The sequence below is a fragment of the Dendropsophus ebraccatus genome, chromosome 13 (genome assembly GCF_027789765.1).
Source record: "Dendropsophus ebraccatus isolate aDenEbr1 chromosome 13, aDenEbr1.pat, whole genome shotgun sequence".
In the NCBI taxonomy this organism is placed as follows: domain Eukaryota; kingdom Metazoa; phylum Chordata; class Amphibia; order Anura; family Hylidae; genus Dendropsophus; species Dendropsophus ebraccatus.
This window is the reverse complement of record NC_091466.1, coordinates 71,590,705-71,618,527: the sequence shown is the minus strand read 5'-3', so window position 1 is coordinate 71,618,527 and position 27,823 is coordinate 71,590,705. Positions and strand designations below refer to the sequence as shown.

Below are 27,823 nucleotides of genomic sequence, written 5' to 3'. Positions count from 1 at the left end.
ACAAAACTGGTTTTGTAACTCACTTGGCTGACCCAAGTTGACCATATATTCACCTGCATGTAAAATGCATAGGCACTAGTGAAGACCACAGAAATTTCAGCTGATTACTAAACGTGAAGGATTTCAGCCTAAAAGAGGTTGACTTTGGGAGACACCATTAAGCCAATCTTTATTCAGTACATGGAATCTACTTTAAAGTCAGTTACCATGTCTTCTGTAAATCTATCCTATCCTCAAATTCCTGCTATTGAATTTGTCGATACGCAAATCAGTCAATGTCATTAGTAGTTGCTGTGCAGCCTGTATATGTATATACAGTATATACTGAGCTTTATCCTTCTTATCATTGTATTTCTATCACAAACAAGTTACTACGTGTTTGCAGCCATGCTTAGAAGTAAAACATTAATGGCATGTAATGTGATCCTGGAAAAAAGCTGCAGTATAAGCCATCCTTTCAGTTTCCCTTCTATAAACTAGCCTTCTACTATGGTGTCTTCATAATTAAGGACATGGGGAGAGAAGGCATGCTGGGTATTCACTGTTATTATACTTATAATAGAAGGATAATACAAGAGATGGGTAGGTGGTAACTATAAACCTGACATAATAGTTAAAGTAGTAGAAGAGAAAGAACTGCTGCAGCCACATATTAGATATATAACCTTCTAACTCCTCCTGACTTCTAGAGTTTTAGGGATTGTTTCCCTTTTCCAGAACGATATATTTCCGTACGATAAGTTATCAATATGTAATTGTTGAGACAGGACCTCTATCAATGAGGACAATTAAGCGGATGTAGCACCTATGAGAGCATCATGCTCCATCACTGGTACATTAGGCATAGTGACTTGGCTTTGCTCAGTAATGTACAGATGTGTCCAGCCTTACCTTTCACTAGGTTAAGTAAAGTAAAGCAATATTTATAATTCTTCACCACAATATCCCGATATGTTTTCAAAGACAGGAGCTCTATCAATAAGTACAGTGAAGAGGCTGTAGCAACTCTACAGCATGCTCCATTACTGGTTACATAGGCACAGTCAAGTGAATTTATCATTGTTTGCCAAAGCATACGCACAGTTTTTTTTGTTTGTTTTTGTTTGTTTTTTTGCACAAGCCCCGCAATTTATGGGAAAATCTGCTAATTTTTCCTGATTTAAGCCCCTCTTACCTGATGGGCAGGGAGCGTGGCAAGGTGGGAAGGAAGCTCCAGAGCAGGTGTAGAATGCTGCTCCTGCAGGCATAGGTCTGCCGGAGTTACTAAGAGGCGTGCATCTTTTAGTGAATTCAATGGGTCGCAAGGGGGTGGGGCTTTATTTATTTAAGACCCCCAGTGACTTGCCTTTGCTCAGTAATGTACAGATGTGTCCTGCCTTACCTTTCCCTTAGATAAGTGAAGGAAAGCAATGTTTCATAGTTCTTCACCACAATATCGTGACCTATTTTTAAAGGCCTCATTTTGACAATCTTGGTGTCTCCTCTCATAGACTAACACAATATTTTCAATTATTGAAAAAAGATTAAAACCTCAGATAAAAACAAATAATCTTACAAGGTATACCTGCATATATTCAGGTTATAAACAGGATGAGAGTGGACACATCTACAGCTTGTCATTTGAATTGGATGACCTTAATTACCAGGCATACTTAAAGGGGTATTTTTTTTTATTTTTTTTTGCTAATATATTGCTTTAATAAAGGTATATTAAGTTGTAATATACTTTAGGTTTAGATTTTTAAACATCCATTTAGTGGCAGTTGTAAGGAGTGACACGGCATAAAGTATATGGTGGGAACGGGCCCCTGCTCGTATAGCACTGTTCACAAATATGAGGCCGCTGTATCGCCTCTTACTGCTGCAACTAACTGGAAGTGGATATAAATGTAAAAAATATGTAATTTTTTTAAAAATTTAACTATATTATAAAGTAATAATTTTAATAAAGCAATATACTAAAAAAAAGTTTTCTCACGAGTATCCATTTAAGTCTTTGAGAGCCCCTTTAAATGCTCTGCTGGAAGGAAAAAAAACTAACAAATGAATCATGTAAACCATCCTCAGAAATGATCAGCAGATATCACTTTGATTGACAATATTCAAACTATAAATTTTCATTTTGAATCTATTTGTCTAAACAGCAGTGCCATGCTGACATTGAAAGTTCGGCAGTCGGCCCTGCGGTGCTTTTCTCGCATCCTTGGAATGGCAATAGGAAAAGCACAAGACTTAGGAAATAAAAAGTTATAAAAAATAATTATATTTAGATGGCAACAGAATAAATCACTTTAGGCTGCGATTGTCATAATGAACCTTGAGTCTGTTGTCATTTTTACAATTATCTATCTGTTGCTATGGTACAAGGAGTTATTACTTGTTATGTACTGTAGGTTGGTATATTTTTAGTGTATATATATATATATATATATATATATATATATATATATATACACAATCATCCCAATATCTCATGGATTATTTAAATAGATTATATACCATATTTTTCTCTTTATAAGATACACCTGACTATAAAACACACCCCTGATTTAAGCAACTGTAAACAGGAAAAAAATATTAAATGTTAATAATTTTCCCTGGTGGTCTAAGGCAGTGAAGGGGTTAATGCAGGGGAGGGGTAAAATTTTATTGAATTAACAGGGCAACTTTACCATTATATTCACAAATACTGAGCTCTACTGCATGCAAAACACACACAAAGCTCTGCTGCATCATACACACCCAGCTCTGCTACATCAAAATACACACACAGAACTATGCTGCATAATACTCAGCCAGCTCTGCTACATTAAATTACACAAACACACACAGATGTGCAACATAAACGTACCCACAGACACACACAGTGCTACTATACCAATACACAGTCACACAAACCTCTGCTACATCACCATACACAAACAGCTCTGCTGCATACATACAGACAGAGGGACACAAACTCACATACACAAACACATTTAAAGAAGTCATGTGAAACATAAAAAAAAAAAAAAATCACAGGCAGGTAGGGAGGTGCAGGAACATAATAAAGAAAGTATACTTACCATGCCCTCATAGTGTTGATCTCAGGTCTCTCTCATTGGATGTCATTTTCGGCTTGCATCCAGGTATGTCACTTACCCGGCTCCTCCAGCTGCAGCTTCATGGCCCGGATGAGGGATTGCCCACCCAGCCAGTCAGTGACTGCAGTGGTGTCCCGCCCCAGTAAGTGATTGGATGAGCAGGCAATCCATCAGTGGGTTGCAGCTATAGCCGAATTCACAAAGAGGGCATGCCTCTCAGTAAATCCGTCCGGTCGGGCGCCAAAACCTACGCGTGACGTACCAAATTTACACCTTCTTCCAGCACGTGGATCATGATTTACTCCAGGCATAAAGCTTGATAAACAAGGCAGGGGAGGAGGCCATGTCTCCTCCCTACCTTGTCTTGCTGCCCCCTGAGCGCCCCCGTCCACCCATCAAGCGAGCAGGGGATCCTGCAAGCGTACACCGTGGAGAAGGGGCCAATCTGTGCCTTCTCTCTGGTGTACGCTTCATGTGGAACCTTCATAAATGTCCCCCCAATATGTCTGGTGGTAGTAACCCCCCTGGGAGTGACTAAGTATTTATTAAGCCTTGGGCCCTGGGCTGACTTTGATCATTACACCTCAAGCATCCACTTCCACAGTCTAGCCATCTGTTGGTTGAATAACATATAAACATGACCGGTGATTATAATGTTCTTGATTCAATATATAGAAGTCAAGACCCTGACATCTAATGTGTGACCAACAATAAGTCATCTTTACAACCTGTGCGCCTGGTCTGACTGAGTCCTTTCATCCGTCCTGTAAATCAGTGCACTGGAAGCCACAAGACAGATGGAAGATGGAGGAGAATTTTATTAGAATCTTTGAGCTCATTTCACTTCTAGGCCAAAGCAAAACAAGTAAATAAACTTTAGTGCATTAATATAAATCACAGTAAACCTCTCAGCCTCTTAATGCCTAAAATATAGACCCAGAGTGCCAATCGAGCCATGAGCATAGAAACAGCCAGATACGACATATGCTCTTAAGTTTTTATTGAGCCAACCATGACTGATGGGAGAAAGTAGTAATGGGGGTAGATCGAAATTCATGGAGGCCCCTGGGAAAAATATTCTCCACTTTGTCCAATGTTATCGACGTTATAAACCACAAAAATGAATTCTGCTACAATACCCAAATATCAGAGCTATATAGTGCCTAAATATTAGTGCCAATAATAATATTTTACTACCTCAGTAACTGTCCTCATATAATACCACCGTGGCGATGCTCAGTTTGGGGTTTTCAAGCTCCCGGAAAATTAGACACCCTCCGAAAATAAGGCATAGTGGAGGATTTACATGATAGTTTAAAATAGGGCATCCCCCTCAAAATAAGGCATCCTCTGAAAATAAGGCACCCCCCCCCCCAAAAAAAAAATAAGGCATCCACCTCAAAAGTAAGATCCCACTGCTCCCATACTGCTACCCTCTGCCCCCCCCCCCCCACTGGTGACGGTGCAGGCATACCATTGGTCTATGATCCTCACATCCTGCCGCATGTCCCCGTGAGAATGCCAGAGGTCACCTCTAGCAACCCAGTGAGATGACGCCTATGCGGTGCCCTGTGAGGGGAAGATGTGGACCGCCAGCGTGATAACGTCTATGCACCACTCTGTGAACAGGCCGGGTGCCATGCTGGGGATACACATCGTGGGGGTGTCGATAGCTACAGCCATCCCGCCAAAGGTTTCCCATTTCTACTCTAGAGGGTGGAGATCTTTGGGTATTTGCACCCTATACTTCCCAATAATCCAGCCCTGTGATCACGAGAAGATGGAATTTTCTGTACTTGATCTCAGCGGTCTTAAAAAAAACACTACAGTCCTCTTCTACCCAGCCTAAAATAATAGCTCGGATTCAACTTATAATTTAGCAAATTAGACATTTGCTTTGATACGTAGCTCTATATTCACCTATATAGTCTCCTAACCTATCATTTTGGCGTGCTTCCAAAAAGACTATATGCATTAGAATATCCAGGGCACTGCAATCCATGATCTGCAATTAGTGTCATACTCAGCCGAAGATGCTATTTTAATTCCGTGCTAAGAGGTTGTAATTGCTATTTCATTCTCTTTTACTAGAGACCATTTTTCACTGGTGAAAAAAAAAATAGATTATTCTTTACTGACACCTATCAGAATAATTTTTCTCTCGTTGGTTTTACTTAGCTTCATGGACATGTTAGTACATTATACCTCTTATGTCTATAGGAAGCAAGGCCATTCGCCGATAACTCAACTGACTAGGACTTTTCGACAGATCATTCATTAGGGCAAGGTCTTCAATCAATCTCTTGACAGCAAGGCACTTATTAATCCCCCTCCACCATACTCACACTGGGATATACCACTTCTTCGGTAGTATCCTATCCCTAAAAACTTGTCCTATAACCTGGTCTGAGCATCTGCTGCTTTCTATAGATCTGCTTTTGGCAACTACACTACAGAAGAAAAGAAGCCATTGGCTCCATACTCAAATACTCAAATTCAAGAAGAGCTGTAGCTGCAGTAACGTGGAGCCACCGCTAGACTCAATACAAGCCAACTGTTTTGGATGACAAACAGCTTATTGGCGGGGGTGATGTTGGCACCCCACCAGTCAATTTTAATAGTCTATCCTGTGGACAAGCAATGATATAAATTATCTTTTCTGGAAAAAATATTTGAGGCTATGGTCCCATTAGGTAAAAATAAGGGCAAATAACCACTGTAGTGATTTGCCCTAATTTTACCTAGTAGAGACATAGCCTGAAAATAAACATTTTCATCGGGAACAGAAAATTTCTTACAATCCTCTAAACAATACTTTTACAAAACTGCAAAAATTCCACACTTTTCTTGCTAACTGTTTGAAGGACTGGCAAACCCATGCCACAGAGCAATCCATCTAACTCAATGTTATGGTGCAATAGCTGGACTTTTGACCATATTCCTCTGTCAGCAGCTATGATATTTCCAAAAACTGTATGGCCCCATACAGAAATCTTCTAGTCTCACTTTCTTTCTGTTTACACCTATATGTACCTTCCCGATACTACGACCTCATCCATCTCAGCTCCATGAGTTCGATTCATTGATCTGGTCAACTGGTTAATCTCTGTTTGATGCCCTTTATGATAAGATTAATGTGGTAGATGCAGTATAGTCATGGTGGGGAGAATCGAGCAAGGAGTAGTTGGGGGGTTGGATGTCAGCACTTTCCAGGTCAGAGAAGAAGACAGGAAGAGGAGGAGCAGCACTTCTGCCAGTCCATGACCACCCAACCATCTATTTTTGGTGGATGTGTGAGGATTTTCACTACCTTTTGCTTTTAGATTACCCCCTTAGTTATAGCCGACTTCGAATTTGGGACTTTAATGATGTTTCTACTCGGTTAGTTCCAGAGTAATGGTCGTGGGAGGGAAACAGTGCCATGGACATATTTCTTAACTGAGAGACCCTGCTACTGGCACTGCTTAATGATCACACCCCTAAACATCCCTATTCTTTTCTATGTTGAGATTGTGTCTTGGAGTCCTATTGGGAACAGAAGTCAGTGGACACAGCAATACCTATAGTCATGCTTTTGTATAATTTGCTTGCGCTGACTGCAATTAGTTGTGTTATACTGCGATCCGATGCACTTTTTCATACAGACATGTTTCCTAGCCTCAATAACTGCATGTATTTTCTGACATGATGTGTTGCGTGATGTATTTAGCGCATCCATCTGACGAGAGAACTGTGTACTGTATGTTCCGGGGTTGACAGCCATTCTTGTTATTTTGGTTTAGAATTATATCCTTATACATATTTTATGCTGTATTCTACCAAGCGTCTACCAAGTCCTCCAGTCTATTCATGCTTATGTTCTTGTTTTTCTTGTTTTTCCATTTTTCGAGTTGGACATTCTGTACAACTAGAAGATGTTCTCTTTATTTTTCTGGTTAAATAAAGTAAAAGAAAATAAATAAAAACTTGTTCCAAAAAAAAATAAAAAAGGAGAGAAATGCAGCCATGAAAACATAAGGCAATAAGTAGTTTCCACACCAGACAATGCATCTCTACTGCTAGGGGTCTTCACCAATCCACTTGACCAATCCATTGCATATGGTAGCCTCAGATCTCTGTGTGAAATTCTCCAAATTTCTTTAATTCTCTTTCTTCTCTATTTTCAGCATCTCCGTCTATTAAACTGCTGGTGGAAGATCCAATTGTTGTCAATCCTGGTGAAACAATAACGTTAGTGTGTGTCACGACAGGTGGAGAACCAACACCAACGCTAACTTGGGTTAGATCTGTTGGAAATCTTCCCGAGAAGTCTGTGCTAAGTAGTGGAACATTAACAATACCATCTATCACCTCGGAGGATGCTGGGACCTACAGCTGTGTTGCCAATAACAATGTCGGCAATCCTGCCAAGAAGTCTACAAGTATAATAGTAAGAGGTAAGAAAATTTGAAGTCTTTGTTTCTTACGATGTGGATGACCTGGGGTATTTTGTGAATGTGACTATGTGATGTTTAGTGCTTTATGTGCTATACAGGTATGGTGTTTGTTGGACTTATTACTAATGTGGAGTAAACTTTCCGAAAGTTTGGGTTTGCCTGTGATTATGTACATAATTTCTAGGACTCCATAGGACAGCATTTAACTTCTCCAGATGCCCGGAGTGAAATGCCGAGCATTTGGCTTTGAATAAACTTTGTCGAGCCTGAACTTTCAGCTCAACACTACTCATTAGCCATCCTTATGGGGGATATGGACCTGTCAAGACTTTTTTTTAACGGCAAAGCAATGTTAGAAAATACATATGGGTTCCCCTCAAAAGCATGGAAAAATGGAGTATAGGACATTGGCATATTCAGTCCTGGGGTCTCATAGAATGACTTACAGCTAAGAAGGGGTAAAAACTATTTAGCTATGAGGCACCCTGTGTACTGTGTAATACTAGATATTGTTACAGTTTGTGGTAAAGGAGATCTTCAGGTCTTAATTGATATCCACCAAATATCCGCCAGCGTTTACCCACCTAGAATCATTTCTCTAGATTCCCACAAAATCTACTGGATCAAGTCAACATGTGCATTGTTCTTTGTATAGGGAAGGGGACATTATGAATTGTGGTCTTACTAGAGACAACCCACCTCAAAATATAGCAGGTAACTCTCACCTGTGCGAGTTGTGCATTCAACAGAGGCACAACTCTCATGTAGGCAGTAACAGACCGCAGCCACTCCTGATATCCACAAGGGATAGAAACAATAGAAAAAACACTCCCAATACCTCCAAACGGGTATAACCGGGCACAGGTCCAAGGAAGGCTATAGATGGACCTGCGCCTGGTTATACCCGTTTGGAGGGTTTGGGTTTTTTTTTTCCAACCTTAAAATATGTCAACCTGGCTCCTGCTCCTGACACTAAAAAAGAGAGCCCTACAATGCAAGAACATCTTAGGTCCACCAAAAAAAGAACAGAACAAAAAGCAGTTCTCTAGTCTGGCTCTCATGCAAGAGTGGGGGCCCCAACCTATAACATCTATACACCCCAATAGGGTGTATGTACAGGGGCTGTCTTCATCTGATAATCCCTTTTAAGAACTGTAAAGCAATCATTTCCAAATGCCAAGCCAAACAATCTCTCCAAAAGGAAAGATCTCCCATCGGCAGACAGCTGTTTCGTAGGTTGTTGCCCCTCTTTAGTGCTGAGCAGGTTGTTGGCTGGTTAGTGAGAGGTCTATCCACATGGGTCAAAGACGTACTAATTCTTATTCAGGAGAGTTCATCATAAAGATTAGTGATGAGCCAGCATGCTCGTCCGAGTTTGGTACTCGTTAGAGTATTAAGGTGCTCGAAGGTGCTCGTTGCTCGGATGAGCATCTCGCGATACTCGAAAAAAATGGCATCATCCCTTTCCAGCAAGTTTGGGCGCAATTTCTCAGCCAATAAACATGCAGGAGACTCTTAGTTAGTTGGCCAGATCAGATGACCCGGGCATACAGATGTAGCCAGGTTTAACATGATCCCTGACTCAACAATTGTGTCAGGGAGCTATGCTAAGTCAATTTGAGTGTCGAGTTAAATGCGTCATTGTGATCAAGTTAACCCTGGCTACATCTGTATAATAATCTGAGCCGGTGGTGCTCGCCTCCACCATGCATACTGGAAGAGATTTGGGACAAAGATGCTGCTTGTCAGGGAGAGCGTTAGGTAGGGAATTAGTGTTCCAGTAGGCATGGATACTAGACTAAGAACCCAACAGCCCTTGTAAGGGCTTAATTATTTTTTTTTTTTTTTAGTACTGAGCATCCAAGCATTTTAGTACTTGTTTATCTTTATTAAAGATGTATAGAGACCACAGACCATTGCTACTGAGAATTCTACTGGGAAGAAAGGATATGCAAAATAGCTCTTAAACCTCTTTAAGTCAAGTCTCCCTCAATCTTGGAGGCTTAGTGCTCTTTTTGAAAGATAACAACCATGCTGTTTACTTCTGGTGCCTTATAGATGGTAGAGGGGCTTTTGAACGCCCCCACCCCACCAGCCCACAAGAGCCTATATGCAATAGCTGCCTCTGCACACCTTATAGCTCCATTTCAGGCTAGATTTAAAATGCATCCAAGCAATGACTAGCAGTAGCAACAATAAGTTATGTATCTCCCCGAGATGATAACATATACTGAGAATACTCCGGGGTATTCTTAAATGGCTGATTTTCACAGGATTACTCTAGGCTAATGCTGCAAATCCCAATGACAATGTGTTTGCATTTTCGAATATTTACAGAGGTGCAAACCAATACACGACTAAATACAAAAAGCACGCGCACCGCTCCGTACCCGGCTATGGCTCGCATCTCATTATACACCGCAAGGTGTTCCGAGAAGTTTTTAGCAAAATAAACCAAGTGAAAAATCAACATTTTGCTGCATCTTTATGGAAATCAAAAATGTGTTTGAGTAGAAAAATTTTGGCTCAGAGCTCGGAAAATCTGATCCTGAGAAACTATTTGAGCGTTCCGGTATATTTGCTTTTTGTTAAATTCTCTCTTTGGTAAAAAAGAAGAAAATCATACTAATCCCAACCGAGTAAATAATGGATCTTCAGCAGCCAGGATTGTTTTTTTTTGTTGTTGTAGTTTTTGTTTTTTTCTAAAAGGGGGGAAATTGAAAATTCTTGTTGCCACTAAGCATCATTCAGTGTATATCTGCCAAAATACTGCCCCCTGCCAACCTGCACCCATTTAGAGGAGAACGGGGCTATAACATGGTCCCGCCTCTCTGACTCCTCCTGACTGGCTGAGCAGGTCTGGAACGTCACTCCCCAGGTCCTCTCTCTAACCAGGATAAGGCGGTATGCGGCCACCAGCGTTGGAGCCGGGGAGATAAGTTCATGCTATTTTATTCATACTCCCCGGAAATTTTGAAAAAAATCTCCCTGCTCCGACTTCTCCTTTAAGCTGAAATACTACAATGCATTGCACTCCACTCATAATATAAAAAATATATAAGCCTAAAAAAATTGCTGCCTCGCAGTGTTCATGACGGAGATTGGATGGAATAGCACTTAAAAATAGGGACGGTTCTGGAAATTTTAGAGCTGATAGCTAAGATAAAAGTTAGGAGAGAGTCACATGTTCCATAATTACGGTCTGTGCACGGGTGACATGCTACAGACCGGAATTCAGAACTCCTAGCATCATTCATTACGATGATGGGAGCACCGAATATACTGCATATATACGGAGTGTGCACAGAACATGTGAATGCCCAATTAGATAGATAAAGAGAGAGATAATAGGAGATAGAAAGACATGAGATAGATAGATAGATAGATAGATAGGAGATAGATAGATAGATAGATAGATAGATAGATAGGAGATAGATAGATAGATAGATAGATAGATAGATAGATAGATAGATAGATAGATAGATAGACAGAAAATAGGATAGGTTATCAGCACAACGCCAGGATGCAATAGCCAGGTGCCAGCAGGGGCGATCTTGACCAAGATCCTCACTTGATATGTAAACAGATATCCCACAGCACATCCACGTAGAGTGAAGCAACAGTGATTTATTTCATGCTAAATAGCATAACAAAGTGCAGCACAGCATCCATTTGCTGTGCTGCACTTTGTTATCCTATTTAGCATTAAATAAAATCCCTGTTGCTTCACTCTATATCTGTTTAGAAAGAAAGAAAGAAAGAAAGAAAGAAAGAAAGAAAGAAAGAAAGAAAGAAAGAAAGGAGAATTTATAATGGATATATAAATAGACATCACTGGAAATAAAGAAATCACAGACAATGTATATAGAATAGTGATGAGCGAATACTGTTCGATGGAATAGATATTCGATCGAATAGTAAGGTATTCGATCTATCGAATATTATCGAATAGTTCGTCGAATATTCGATAAATATTCAATAAGCGTTCAAATTTCCCAGCTTCCGTTTCTTTCCTCTAAGTGGTCGAATAGATGTTTTTCAATAAACGAAAACTTGTTCCCATAGACTTGAATGGGATTGAATATTCGATTGAATATTCGAATATCAGGGAGATATTTGTACTAATATCGAATATTCGAATATTTCACTATTTGCTCATCACTAATATAGAACATGCAACATAGCAAGAAATACAAAGCAAAGTTCTGAACATCCCCTGTAATTCTATATTGCCTCTCAATAAAATTGTAGATTCTGCATGCAATACCATGCCAAGCCACATGGAGCGCCATTCAGGTCACCAACATTTGTTTGTAAAGTTTTGTTTGCTCTTGCGCTAGTGACAGGTCCGCTTCAAATATTGTGAAAGATCCATCCATCAATTCTATCACCCTGCGGATGAGAAGAGAAAAATGTAGAATAGACTGGAAACAATCAGAGATGAATTTTCTACAGTCATCCGTCAGTGACAGATGCGTGAGAAACAGAAATTACAAAGGGAGAAAAAAAAAACTGCGGACTGTGACGATAATTAAGGCAGCTGGAAAATAAAGTCGGAGAGAGAATGGCTGGGGATAAACAAAGCTGATTTACTCACCAAGTTATTCAGGAAGATCCGTAGGTCATTGCCGCCGCTCTCCCAGGATTTTTATATGCATGGCAGCCCGCTATGGTATCACATTCAAATTGTAATGATGTCTAAATTGTATGAATACTAACAATGCGGTTGCGGAATCTGCATGGCATGAAATAAATATATAACATTACAGAGAAATGTAGAAATCACAGAAATACATAATTCATCCCAATGAAGATGAAAGGTCGGCTTTGTTCGGAGTGTTGAATCGATATCCATACATTAGTCAAAGGCTGTCAGAAGCCAAAATTCTCTGGTGAATGTGGGGGTGGGAGTCAGGGTGTTTTCTAATTCTTGGAAGATAAAGTTGACTAAATCCGGTGAATCTCTTGGATTCTGGAGTGTTTAGAAATTGTCGGATTTGCATGGCTGGGAAAGTGTAGAAAGTTTTGAAGGGGATTTCTGACTGAGTCTGTTTTCGAAGGCCGTCTTAGGTCATTCTGAGTAAGGCCGGGTTCACACTGCGGTTTTTGCAATCAGTTTTTTTCATCCGTTTAATGCAGGGGGGGGGGGGAAGGATTAAAAAACTGATGCATTTGTGTGTATCTGTTTTGATCCGTTTTTTGCACTGACTTCTATCATGAAGAAAAAAACAAAAACACACATGGTTTTGATCCTTTTTTTATTATATAATGGAAGTCAAAGGAAAAACGGATTAAAATGGATGCGCACAAACATATCCATTTTTTTTTTTTTTTTTGCATAAAATGAATGAAAAAAGAACAGATTGCAAAAGTGCTGTAGGCAGTGTTCACACAAGGTAAAATTAAGGGCAAAATTTGGATGCATACGGCCTGAAATAAAGGACATGATCATTATTTCAGGTCGTGTTTATCCAAATACGGCCATATTTTGCCCTTAATTTTACATTATGTGAACATGGCCTTAAAAAGGATTTAAAAAAAACAAAAACATTTCTTTAAAGTTAAATAATTTAAGATAGATAGATAGATAGGAGATGGATAGATAGATAGATAGATAGAGAGAGAGAGAGAGAGAGAGAGATAGATAGATAGATAGATAGATAGATAGATAGATAGATAGATAGATAGATAGGAGATAGATAGATAGATAGAGAGAGAGAGAGAGAGAGAGAGAGAGAGAGAGAGAGATAGATAGGAGATGGATAGATAGATAGATAGATAGATAGATAGATAGATAGGAGATAGATAGATAGGAGATAGATAGATAGATAGATAGATAGATAGATAGATAGATAGATAGGAGATGGATAGATAGATAGATAGATAGATAGATAGATAGATAGATAGGAGATGGATAGATAGATAGATAGGAGATGGATAGATAGATAGATAGGAGATGGATAGATAGATAGATAGATAGATAGATAGATAGATAGATAGATAGATATACAGAAGATAGATAGAAGATAGATAGATACAGTAGATAGATAGGTAGATAGATAGATAGATAGATAGATAGATAGATAGATAGATAGATTTTTTTTTCTAATATTACTTTTATATTTTTGCAGCTCCTCTGCTGCCACCAGTGACTGTGTAAGGAACTGCAGGGCTGCTCAAGCCCTGGTCCAAACAGTTACATATCACTAGAGCTGATGTATATCAACATTAAGGCCGGGTTCACACTACGTAAAAAACACTATCGTATTTCATAAAACCGCCTGTAACTGCGCAAACAATGGCCGTTATTTCAAAAATAACGGCCGTAGTTTGCAATTACGGCCGGTTGTAAGTACATTACAACATTTTGTAATTTTTAACTTAACATTCTGCTCTGATTTCTTAAAGGGGTTGTCCCGCGAAAATCCTTTTCTTTCAAATCAACTGGTTTTAGAAAGTTATATAGATTTGTACTTTACTTCTATTTAAATATCTCCCGTCTTCCAGTACTTATCAGCTGCTGTATGTCCTGCAGGAAGCGGTGTATTCTCTCCAGTCTGACACTGAGCTCTCCGCTGCCACCTCTGTCCATGTCAGGAACTGTCTAGAGCAGGAGAGGTTTTCTATGGGGATTTGCTGCTGCTCTGGACACCAGAGTTGGAGTTTTTTCTAGATGATGGAGGAGACCATTGTTACCCTTGAAGTACGGGGACCTATTGTCGTAATATAAATGAATTGAATGAATGTGGAATAAACCTCCATGCAGCGAGGCCAGCTAGACGGCAAGCAGAAGTCAATTTGCTCATTCACTGTGAAAACTGACATTTGTCTCCTGCATATATATTCAAAAGTAAAAAGTTCCCTTATTTATTTCCTCCTCAGACAAAAACACAGAAAACTGCGAGCGAACCATTAAAAGTATTTGCATTTAAATTGAAAATGTGAATGCATCAGTTCTCATAACTGGAAAATAATTACTTGATATTGAAATGTTTGTGTATATCGAGGATGAATATATGTCGGCAATCTAATTATTATCATGTGTTTAAAGGATATGACTTTAAAGGTTGACGGTTCCACCAGATGCTTTCCTGTTGGGTGCAGCTGTCAATCATGTGTCCTATATGAGGGTGTATAGTAAATCCTTTCAAGGTGGTTATCGCATATAGACAGAAAAAATAGACATCAAAATTACTATCACTATTCTGCACTCTGTACATAGATTACTGTTCCCGTACTGATCCTGAGTTACATCCTGTATTATACTTCAGAGCTGCACTCACTATTCTGCTGGTGGGGTCACTGTGTACATACATTACATTACTTATCCTGTACTGATCCTGAGTTACATCCTGTATTATACTTCAGAGCTGCACTCACTATTCTGCTGGTGGGGTCACTGTGTACAATGTATTACTTATCCTGTACTGATCCTGAGTTTTATGCTTTATCATACTCCAGAGCTTTACTCACTATTCTGCTAATGTTTACATACCTTACATTACATATCCTCAGTGGCGTAGCTACCATGGAGGCAGGGTAGGCAGTTGCTATGGGGCCTGTGCAGGAGAGGGACCCTGGGATGCACAGGGAAGATATGAGTGCCTTGTGTCCTTCTGCTTAACCCCTTATGTACTGTAGTGTGTAAATGACCCAGTGTTCACTTACATGCTGCAACATAAAAAGGGTTAATATGCAGAAGACAAGGATATCTCTGCTTCACTCCTCTGATAAGCCCTAATCTCTGCTCTACAGCTGCTGCAATCAAGTAGGAAAATGTGCCAGAAGTCGGGGGTTATAAGTGGAGCAGTGAAGCAGAGATCTCCTTGTCTTCCTCTTTTATGTGTTGCAGCATGTAATTGAACTTTGGGTCACTTACACACTGCAGTACATAAGGGGTTAAATAGAAAGTAGTCTGCTCCTGCATTTATGTATTTAACCATAAGGGCTCTTAATGGGCCCTTATAGTTAAATACAGTGGACTGACAGAGCGAGCAGCCATTGCCTCTCTACTCTGCCAGTCACTTTCGTAGCTGCTCCTGCCTCTGGTCACAAGAGATTTTATTTTTGGCCACTTCACCGAGCATATATATATATATATACAGTACTTTGTTTTGTGTGTAGTGGAGGGGAGGCGCAATACAGTTTTTTTTCTATGGGACCCCATGAATCCTAGCTATGCCCCTGCACATCCTGCTGAGTTACATCCTGTAGATCTTTTATTTAAAAATATAAAACATAACAACAAACCAATACAAAAAACATAACTGTACAATATATACAAGTCCATAAACGTATTGGCTGGTCCAGCCTCACACTCACCAAACGCACCACTGTATTATCCCCCACACGTGCAAACTAGATTTTCCCAAAAACACCTCAAACACCATAATAATAACAACACATCAAAACTTAACTAACTTAACTATGGGGACACTAGGGGAGACCTCTACAATGGGAGACACTAGGGAAGAGGCTTACCATGGGGGACACTAGGGGAGCTGTCTACCATGGGGGGCACTAGGGGAGATGTCTACCATGGGGGGCACTAGGGGAGATGTCTATCATGGGGGACACTAGGGGAGATGCCTACCATGGGGGACACTAGGGGAGAGGTCTACCATGGGGGACACTAGGGGAGATGTCTACCATGGGGGGCACTAGGAGAGATGCCTACCGTGGGGGACACTAGGAGAGATGCCTACCATGGGGGACACTAGGGGAGATCTCTACCATGGAAGACACTAGGGGAGATGTCTACCATGGGGGGCACTAGGGGAGATGTCTATCATGGGGGACACTAGGGGAGATGCCTACCATGGGGACAATAGGGGAGAGGTCTACCATGGGGGACACTAGGGGAGATGTCTACCATGGGGGGCACTAGGAGAGATGCCTACCGTGGGGGACACTAGGGGAGCTTTCTACCATGGGGGACACTAGGGGAGATGCCTACCATGGGGGACACTAGGGGAGATGCCTACCATGGGGGACACTAGGCACTAGGGGAGATGTCTACCATGGGGGGCACTAGGGGAGATGTTTACCATGGGTGGACACTAGGGGAGATGCCTTCCATAGGGGGCACTAAGGGAGATGACTACCATGTGGGGCACTAGGGGGGATGTCTATCATGGGGAACACTAGGAGAGATGTCTACCATAGGGGGCACTAGGGAAGATGCCCACCATGGGGGACACTAGGGAGATGCCCACCATGGGGACACTAGGGGAGATTTCTATCATGGGGGACACTAGGGGAGATGTCTACCATAGGGGGCACTAGGTGAGATGTCTACCATGGGGGACACCAGGGGAGATGTCTACTAAGGCGGACAATAGGGGAGATGTCTACCATGGTGGGCACTATATACTGGGGGCATACCAGGGGAGATGCCTAACGCATGCTATCTACCGGGTGGAGGGCTAATAAACAGGAGGATTACCTACAGTGCGATAGGGAAAAGGAGGGGGGCCCAATCAAAAGTTTGCTATGGGGTCCAGCCCTTTCTAGTGACGCCCCTGTATCTAGTATTCCTAAAATCTTCAGGTGATGGTTTCTCTCCACTTGGGGTGAGCTACTGTCATGGAGCATCGGATGAACTTCTGTAGACTTTGCTGCTCCGGATAAAGCAAACTTTACATCTAACAAAAAAAAAAAAAAGCTGAAATAGCTTAATGTGATGCTTTACGTTTTTTTTGTTGTTTTTTTCCTGATATCACTGATTTTTAAACTTGCCAGTTTTTAATAATAACAAAAGGACACTCCAGGGGAATTGTTACCATCTGGTGATCCAGCATTGAAGGCCATAAGGTACTCAGCAGAAGCTTATGCCTCATTAATCCTAAAAGTTTATAATGCAGAATGGCAAATGAGCACTTGTCACTATGTAATGTACCAACATGGTGTCTATGGTCAAATGTCTCAAAGGCAAAAAGATCTACTTATCTGAGAATTTGTCTTTCCTTCTAGAAGATAGCCACCACCTGTTTGTAAAAAAAAAAAAAAGAAAAACACTAGCCAGTGGGGTTTTTGTTAATTTTAGATTATAGTAAAGTTTTTGTTCATTTAAGCTCAGGGTCCTAATACACGGGCCGACTATGGGCCGATCATTTTAGTGAATGAGCACCGATCTGCTAGGTTGGCGCGTTTACTGGACCTATTAAACTGTCCAATAATTAGGCAGTAAGGGCTGCAAGGAAATCATTAGCGATGTCCCGAATATTTGATTGAATATTCCATCCCATTAAAGTCTATGGGAACAATATTCGATTATTGAAAAACATCTGTTCGACCACTTGGAGGTAAAAAACAGAAGCTGGGGGATTTGAACGCTTATCAAATATTTATCGAATATTCGGCGAACTGTTCAATAATATTCGATAGATCAAATACCTTACTATTCGATCGAACAGTATTCGCTCATCACTAGTGTTTGGCCAATCAACAGCTGTTGTAATAGTAATGTGCGGTCGGCGCCCTATGATTTTAGGTCCAAACCATCGATCAGCCGATGATCACGGTCTATTACACGGAGCGATAATCGGCTGAATCAACCCAATTCGGCCGATTATCACTCCGTGTAATAGGGCCCTTAGAATTAGTTTCTGGTCCTTGTCTTACACCACCTCTGGCGGACCTTTAACCTTTCACATGAAAGTTCATGAGCCGAGATTCATTATGAACTTTGCAAAAAGTTTGTGTCATTACTGAACCAAACTTTTTGTAAAGTCCGTAACAAGTTTGTAAAGATGGCCGCCAGACAGTTTAATTAATACACATAGAAAAAAGAGGAACGCTGAACTGTCCATGCTCCCCTGGTGTCCTCCTATGGGTCCTCCCGCTGAATGCAGCCACATCCAGCTCGCTCACACAAGAGTGACAGCCCGCTCAGCCAATCACTGACTGCAGTGCTGTCTTAATCAGTGATTGGCCGAGTGGGCTGTCACTCTTATTTCAGTCAGGTAGAGAGGCAACTGCGATCGGGGGGGGGGGGGGGGGGGGGGGGGGACTTGAGAGCACGCACAGATAAGTATTGGTAAGCTAAATTTCCTGTCAGACTGAACTTTTGAAAACTTTCACACTCTTTCTCACACTCACTTTTTTTCTATTCATCCATTATGTCTGGGATTGTTTGGAACCCTTTACAGTTCCTTTGTATTTACTAGTTTTCAACATCCCAAAATCTATTAGTAAAATAAAGTTTTTTTTACTACCTTTTCTGTTCTTGCTGTACACTCTAGCTTTGAATTCAGCCAACTCTTTCTCCCTCCTACTTTGTAGTTGCCTCCTGCGGAAGGGTGTAATGGTCAAGATGGTATAGTGACAGGGAGATAGAGTTGGCTGAATTCTGAGTTAGAGTGTACAGCAGGACCAGGAAGTTTATTAATGTATGTACACTAAACAGTAAGTGGGGCAACGAAGACAACAAGGAGGGCAGTTTGCGTCAAAAGCGAAGGGAAAGCATGAAAGACCAGTATAATAACTATTTTGCAACATGGAGAGAAAGGAGTTGCTGCACATCCCACCTATGGCCGATACTAATGCCACTAGGCTATGTTTAAAAAACAACGACAGGATGTTGGTATATAATTTGATCAAACCATATTGCCCCATGTACCACGGGCCGGTCTCCTGGTTCACACGGGTCCCTATGCTAACTCCACACTTTGTCGGTCAGCGACCGCCAACCCCGCAAAGTGTGCACATGCAGGGAAGGGAGGCCATGAAATGGCCCTGCAACCCCAATGTCACAGGACCAGACCCAAAGTGCCCCCCTCAAAACCCAGCCAGCACCACCGGCGGAGAAGGCTGACCGGCACAGAAGGCTGACCGGCACGTGGTACATGGGGCAATATGGTTTGATCAAATTATATACTAACATCCTGGCGTGGGTTTTTAAAGATAGCCTAGCGGCATTAGTATCAGCCATAGGGGTAATATGCAGCAGCTCCTTTCTCGCCATGTCGCAGTATAATAACTATATTTACCAATATATGTTCATTTATCAGACAGTTGACAATACAGTAGGTTGCATCATTGGAAAAAACCCTTTAAATGTTTCAAACCTCAAAAATTTAGAACTCCAAATAAATTTAGACCCGTGATCAAATAAAAAAAGATATTTAGCCCTTACTGAAATTAAGACCCCCATATAAGAACCGTTAATTCATTCGGGCCACAAAAGTATAATGAACATTTTGCATTTGATTACACCTGGATGGAAGCTGTTAATTGAATAACCAGACACCCAAACTAAATAAAAGTCCAGGCCAAACCCCTAAAATAAATCAAGAAAAAATTCAAACCCAAAACTAGACGTAAAAAAAAAAATCTTAAACCCCAGATTAGACTTTCCAAAACATTTAAATTCCAGATCAAATAACACAATCCATTCAGACCCCTAAATTAATTTAAACCTCAGATCCTTCAGACCACTGAGTAAATGCAGACCAAATGGTAAAATTAGGCCAAAAGTAAAAAAAAAAAAAAACAGACACAAAAATCCTTAAACTCCAGATTGGATTTCCCCAAAAGTTTAACTCCCAGATCAAATTATGAACCAGAGCAGCAGCAAAACCCCATAGAAAACCTCTCCTGCTCTGAACAGTTCCTGATATGGACAGAGGTGGCAGCAGAGAGAACCGTGTCAGACTAGAAAGAATACACCACCAGCTGATAAGTACGGGAAGACTAAAGATTTTTAAATAGAAATATTTTACAAATCTATATAACTTTCTGAAACCAGTTGATTTGAAAGAATTTTTTTTTGCCAGAGTACCTCCTTAAATTCCAGATCCCAAATTAGACCCCGAAATTAAGTCAGACACTAAACCCAAACCAACTATTCACTAAACTTAGGTTTCTTTGGCATCAGGTGACACTGTTTAGCTCCAGAGCCTTATGTCCCTTTAAGTCAGCGGATTCCATATCAGCCGGCTTTGACTGCTACATCTATAGATACACCGCCGCTCCGAGCTATTCTGTAATATTGATGTATCCTGTATCTTTGATGATATAGGCTGCACCGAGTGATCTCTCAGTTATTACGAAAATCCAGATTGTTCCATGTAAAGGAATGGATTAATTCCATGGTATGGGCTGACCATACAGCATGCTAAGCATATTTATCTAGCAGGAACACATGTTCATGTCATCCGCAGCTTCAAAGCTTTAATTACAATGATGTTCACCAGCCACACGTTGCCCGCGCTATTAGCTTGTGTATGATTTGTGTGAACAGAGCGCCGGCTCTCATTTGCAATTTGCTTGAATTTCAGGTCACCATTAAAGTATATGATGGTTATTTGGATGAAAATGAAATACTTATGAAGGTTAAATGCCGCAGCCTTCTTTTTTTTTTTTTTTAGTCTGTAATCTGAATTATTCACTGAGGACTATTGGCTTTTCAAAGCAAATACAAAGGAATGACTCATTCAATATAGTCTCTGCGGAGGTGAAGATCTACCGGCATCATCGCAGTTGGTTTTAAGATTTTAGTTTTGTAGATCTAAGGTCTACAAAAAGTTTGGGGATCACCCCTTTTGGCCACTTGTATGTTGGTATTCTCCAAGGAGTCTAAGATGCTTTAGGGCTCATATGTCTTTTTTTTCCCCTCTTCTTCTCTATTTGGGTATGTACACACTACGGAAATCACATGGATTACTTGCCGTGCATACTGCCGATCTTCCCTGCCCACTTCCGCTTCACTATCTCCTTCACTCTCCGTTCATCCCATAGACTCCATTCTATGGTCAGGTGGATTCTTCCATCTGCCTGACGAATGAACCTGTCCATTCTTTCGGCAGAAGGCAGAATCTGCCTAACTATAGAATGGAGCCTATGGGACTGGTGGAAATTCAAGTGGGAGCGCGGGTGGGCAAGCAACGAAATCCGCGGCAAGTTATCCATGTGATTTCCAGAGTGTGCACATATTTCAAGTGTTCCCAGTTGAATGGAGTGGTGGTCGATTATGTACAGATTTAATTTTTATAGGACTGATGGAGATGGTCAAGTACTAGAGATAAGAGAATTTCTCGAAAGTTGTTTCAGGTCCAATTCAATTGAACCGGCTGTTTTGGCCTGAATAAATTAAAAGCGGCCTAAAAAGTCATGAATCACACTCTCGGTACTTTATTAAACTATATCCAGGCTCTTAATACTGTCACTCTCCTTTGGGTAGGTGCCGCTTTCGGTACCATCAGCTACTGTGTCTGCTGTACATTCCAAAAATACCTTTAAGAAAGCTGTCCCGATACTTCTTCAGGTGTAAAAAATAATTTTAATCATCAATGGACAGTGTTGAGTCCCCTCTTTCCACCTTGTCCCAGCACTGTAATTCACCCCCACCCCCCACCTTCTTGTGTCACGATCCAGCTGGACCGAGGCAGAGCGGGGAGACTTAATGGCCAAGAAGCCCGACCATGGTGACACTGACCACCAATAATAAAGAGCATTCTTTTCACCTAAAGAAGAACTGGGCCACATTTGTCAAAGGTATTTTTGGAATGTATATGTCACAACATGGGCTGCCCTCCCTCAGGGGCTCCACTGCACCAGACACTGGGCTTGCATACATGTCTGCTTCAGCCCTTTCCTGGGACACCTTACCTGCCCAGGTTCCCCATCAGTGCTTTGCCTCCCAGTGCACATGTCCCCATCTCCTAGGGTGTGCATGATGGCTCTCCCTGATATCAAGGGTCAGCGCGCCCTATTTAAGGCCCCTTTGCTGTGGCTCCCTTGTTGGAGTCTCTGCATACTTCCCTAGCACTGTGGTCCCAACTCTGTGACTCCCACCTATGAATCCTGCCTATGACTCCTGCCCGTGAGTCCTGTCCATGCTCCCTGCTGTGTTCCTGCCTGCTGCACCTCGCCCAGAACAGCTAGCAAGCCAAACCAGGGGGAGCGACCTAGGGGTCACCTTATCACAGCAAGTCTATCCTGCCTTTCGGTGGGCTCTGGCAAAGACCAGCGGCCCCTTAGGCTCCTCTCCCTGCTTTGACTGTCCAGGCATGATGGAAATTGTAGTTTTGAGCAGCTGGTGGGCCGAAGGTTCCCAATCCCTGAACTAGATAACAGAACCATCTGAGATCTGGTAAATGGGGACATAATACTGATTCTTAAATGTACCATATAAATAAAAAAAAGTATAGGAGCATGGCCCCATCCTGCCATGGACCAGTGATCGATTCCATGGGTACACTCCATGAGGGTTAAACTATTGTTGAATGGCTCTGACACTTATTTTCTATCATCACCTGAATCACTGCTTCTAAATAAATGTATTCTCATAGAGGTGTACAGTGCATGTGTTATGTGCTGATGAAATACAGTGTCACACTTCATTGGTTACATGCATCTGAATATGAGCCGACCGGGGAAAAGGAAAACTGTAGCATGTTCTCAATTTCACCCGAGACTGGTCAGTGCCTATTACAACCGCTGAGACAAGACTCTGTGAGAAGATGATGAATTCTTTTCCAGAATGGAATGGAAATGAGTGCAAACCATTATAACATTTGCCTCCCAGTGCAGGTACCACAGTGTTCTCATCAGGACCACTGCTGTCTCCTCTCATTGCTAGAAATGATTCCATCAAATGCAATGATAGAAAAGTTGTCATCTATTTCACCAGTGATGCATGTTTGTACTATTTTCGGATATGCTGTCATTGGGGAGACCTGGAGATACAGTATGGTAAAACTGAAAAGAATATATTCTACAACTATAGTTTAGGGCAGGAACAGGGCAAGGGATGGGACATCCCTTGGGGCATGGGTGCCCTTTTTTGCATCAAATTCACCAAAAAGGTAAACGGAATTGAAATACAAGTTTTATGTGTCAGGAGCCGGCAACGGGCGGCATGCTCGACTCCTGACACTGCCGGAGCGTGCCAACTGCTTCCTGGATGTGCCAAGGGCATCCCTGGTAACCGGGTCAGCCGGTTGCTAGGGGCACAATAGCAGTGCCCCTAGTCTCTCTTACCGCGTCCAAGGCTCCCTGCTGGATAGCTCAGGTGCTGTGAGTAATTGTACTAACTGGCGGACGGGGCCGCCAATCGACTTTGTATTGTTGCTGGGGGGCTGGAGTCTCTGCCCCAATCACGTCCTGGGGCTGTGACTCAAGTCTCTATAAAACCACTACCCCCATCATTGATAGGTGCCTGCGATAGGGCTTTAGTTGTAAGTGCCTAAGCTATCTATTTCTTATTTGGTCACTCTCCATGGTTAACTCTTGCTTTCTGACTTGTCCTGCGACGACTGTTTGTTACTGACCCGGCTAGTTGACTCTACTTTTATCGTGTTTGTATTGTCTTGTCTCTGTGTTTTTTGTTACACCCTATCCAGTATAGCAAGCAGTCTTTAGGTTGGGGACAGTTTGGCCGGTGCAAGCGACAGGGCTTTACGTTGCTTTGTGTCTCTGAGTCCCGTCCTAACAGTATGCAAAGATTATGCAAAGATGGTTGGCCATGAGAGGCAGGCATTTCCAGGCAGTGTCAGGATAAAGCTAAAATGTTTTGGCTTTTAAAATATTAGTAACTATCCTACCAATGTTGTGGTGCATCATCACTTGGCCTAACCAGTATCGAAATGGGGTGCCAAAAGCCCACCCATAGAAGTGATGGGATCCACTCCCCAGTTGCTGTCTTTGAATATTAACTGATCACTTGTACTGTAAGTTTCATTCTCATAAACCTGATTATATGAGCACAGTGGTGATGACCATACGCATGGTCTTGGCCCATGGCCTTAAAGGAGTTATCCAGCATTAGAAAATCATGGCCACTTTCTTATAGAGACTGCACCACTCTTGTCTTCAGTTTGGGTACAGGTTTTGCAACTCAGTTCCATTGAAGAAAATGGAACTTAATTGCAAACCACACCTGAACCCGAGACAAGAGTGGTGCTGGAGACAAGAGTGACCATGTTTTTCTAACGCTGAAGAACCCCTTTGTTAGTTACGGTCCCTTTATTATCCAAGACCCTTGTGATACTCTTGGAGTATATGACGTTATGGTAAGGGATTAATAGCCTAATATTGCATCTATTTTTTTTAATCCTTCTCAGAGCCATTGTCTAACAGGGTCATACAGAAGCTACTCTTGCCTTTTGCGGGACCAGTTACACTTTTGAGTTTCCTTTAACCATATAATGTATTGTGAAAGCAATGTATTATGGTAAGGTTGGTGAAAGATGGCTGATAGGGAAAGGAAAGAACATCTTGCCTCATTGTGAGTTCAGAAGGTGGGCCCAGGGAGCGAGAAGATGGGTCCGCCACTACTCATTCCGCCACTTTCATTTTTGCCATTTCACCACTTGCACAGCCAGTCAGTGAAAACTAGGCCCAAAAAGGGACCTTCTCTAGCCTAGGGGCCCACTATGGGTATTACCTTTTCCCTTGTGGGCCCTTCTGCCTAACGGCTTTGGTGGCAGGCTCTTCCTAGACCTGCATTGATGCTGGCACCTCCTCTATCAGGCTGACCTTTCTTCCTGCTGCCCAGCTACTGTGACAAGGTTTGACGACACCACCAGGTACTATGGCCCACCATCCCACTATAATGCACACCTCAAGATGCAAAAGCTCTATGTGGTATTGTAAATCAACCTCAATTGAAGGGAGTTGAGTGGCAATATAAATCCATAACCCGTGGTCAACAGTGATGCTGTTTTTGCTAGAAGCCACAGTTTACTTATCTAGAATAACTTTTTAAGTAACGGGAAGGGGAAAAATGTATATCCTACTTATGGACATTAAGCTCCCGTAGACATGGTTGCTAGGATAGAGCACTGATCATAGAGTAACTGTGTCCTAATGGAGTGAAAATACATAGCAGGTAAGCATTTCCCATGGGGCTGCAGCTTATCATTTTTGAGCTCCCTACTGGACACCTGCTTTAAGTATTCCGTGGAGTTCTCAAAGGCCAAATAAAACAGGCACTTATGATATTGACTTCTGGTCGCATGTCGCGCTACGGACTGCGTGTTATTTCCAAAGTAAGCAGTTTTAATCAAGCGGCGGTGTATATCTCCCTATTAAACATTCAAATTAATAAATTATGCAGCAGGATAATGCGCTTGTTTGTGTATTTGGTCAGAATCTAAAAATACTCTTTACATCCCAGCAGAAAACCGACGGTATATACCGTACATTCCGTAATGGTTATTAAAAATCCGAAACGGCTATAGAGTCAGGAATGCGACCATTTGTCTCCTTCCTGCATGTACATAGCAGTAATTACACCGAGTAACATGCTGGGTCAGCGCTTTCCAGGCGATTCTCTTAAATGATTATTAAGTCTGTTTCTTGAAACGGACAACTGGATTTTTTTTTTTTTAAATCAATTACCATACCATTTGGTTGCATATCAATGGAGCAAAGCTGAGTTTGTCAACAGGAACAAGTTATCGGGCTATTGTGTTCTTTACATATCTACATGATCCACAGGCAGTACAATTACACAATAAATTTAGCTCTGCTATATTGGTGTGGTGCGTAATTCAATTAATTGGTTGGCATTTTATGGGGCATCTTCGAAAGGCATTTCAGGGCATCTCTGGTATACACTTTGATGCATCTATGGTAGGCAACTGCCTGTGGTTTCCATTCTGGAAAGTATGTATTACAAGCACTCCGGAGTCATCTGAGCTACTGTATAGATTTTGGTGTACAAAATCTCTAGATTGGAGATGAGCAGACCTACGGAAAAATTTTTTGTCACTCATCAAGAGTCAAGTTGTTTCTGTTTCGATGGCCAATTTAGATTCGGCCATACACTTCCTGAGCCAGGTGCCCAATGACTGTACTTTTAAATGGACAGGTCCATTCTTTGGGCGGACGGCGGAATCTGCCTTACTATAGAATGGAGTCTATGGGACGGAGGCAGAGTGAAGCGGGAGCATGCGGGGATGATCAGCGGAATACACGGCAAGTTATCCGCAATAATTCTTTAGTGTGCACACATCCTAACATGGAAGCCAAATTATTATACTGATGTTTGTTTTACATATAGTTTGTATTATAATTATAATTTTTTTTCTCATTCTAGCTTTAAAAAAAGGACGTTATTGGATAACCCCCGATCCCTACCACAAAGATGACAACATCCAAATTGGTCGAGAGGTCAAAATATCCTGCCAGGTGGAAGCTGTACCCTCCGAGGAGCTTACATTCAGTTGGTTTAAAAATGGCCGTCCTTTACGGAGTTCTGAAAGAATGGTTATTACTCAGACGGACCCTGATGTCTCTCCCGGAACTACTAATCTGGATATCATTGATTTAAAATTTACAGACTTTGGGACTTATACATGTGTTGCTTCACTTAAAGGAGGGGGTGTTCCAGATATCAGCAATGATGTGAACATATCCAGCAGCACAGGTAAGGAATCAGACTTACTGTATTTTAATCTAATTTAGTTCAATCTAAGAGCAAGTTCTATGCGTTAGAACGTCAATATGTTTCATTAATATAAACCACACCCACTTGGATAGAAACGATCCATAGTTCAAATCACATGACTTCCACTTCATGTGAGACCTCACCCCATAAATAAATACCTCAAGTTGTTTTTTTCCTTCCAATGTTGAAGCTCCAGAATCCTTTCTCGCCAGCTAGAGGAGCCATCCACTGACTGTATCTTTGTCTAGTCAACAATTTTTGCCTTTAATAAACGGAATCCCAATTTAATGACTATTTTTTATATATTGCCAAACATCTTAGTCAATGGTTTTACAACACCTTTAAGAGCCCAGGGTTCCAGCTTCTATAAAAGTTGAGTTGCAGTTTTCTAAATCCATATCAAGGTCCCTATAGCTTGGTCGGTGTCATTCACAATGATAGATGTGCTATAATTATACTAGTTTTTTTTAAACTAAGGGCTTTTCTGATGAGAAACACTTATGGTTTGTCAATTCGATGAGGTCTTAGCAATGCGTGCTTCAAGATTACGAAGACAGGTGTGCATGGTTTTCTATACTCAGCAAGCCAATTCATGTGTGCCCGCTTTTCTTACTTCCTATGGAGTTTAATGGAGAATGACTGTGCATGCATATCTACCTCTCTACCAGGTACCGAGGACTGGGTACCTTTAACAGGGTTTTCTGGGCAAAAGATACTGATGAGCTATTTACAGGATACCTCATTAGTGTAACGGTTGAAGATGTAGATCCGCTGGGCCACGGCAAGTGATGGAGAAAGCCACACCAGGGAGCAGAGTCTAAGGGGCTGCTGGTCTTCACCAGAGGCCACCACAAGGCAGGTTAGGCTTGCTGCAGCAGGCAACCCCTAGATCGCTACCCGTTTTACAA

The 27,823-nt window shown here is 41.6% G+C and overlaps 1 protein-coding gene across 4 annotated transcripts in view; it reads left to right on the top strand.

Moving 5' to 3' along the window:
- MDGA2 (MAM domain containing glycosylphosphatidylinositol anchor 2) overlaps positions 1–27,823 on the top strand; it is a 414,191-nt gene that overhangs the window by 281,705 nt on the left and 104,663 nt on the right. For all 4 annotated transcript variants that reach the window (XM_069949265.1, XM_069949264.1, XM_069949266.1 and 1 more), the window contains 2 exons: positions 7,250–7,519; positions 26,565–26,894. In XM_069949265.1, the coding sequence (XP_069805366.1) occupies positions 7,250–7,519; positions 26,565–26,894 (600 nt within the window). The remainder of the gene's footprint in view (positions 1–7,249; positions 7,520–26,564; positions 26,895–27,823) is intronic.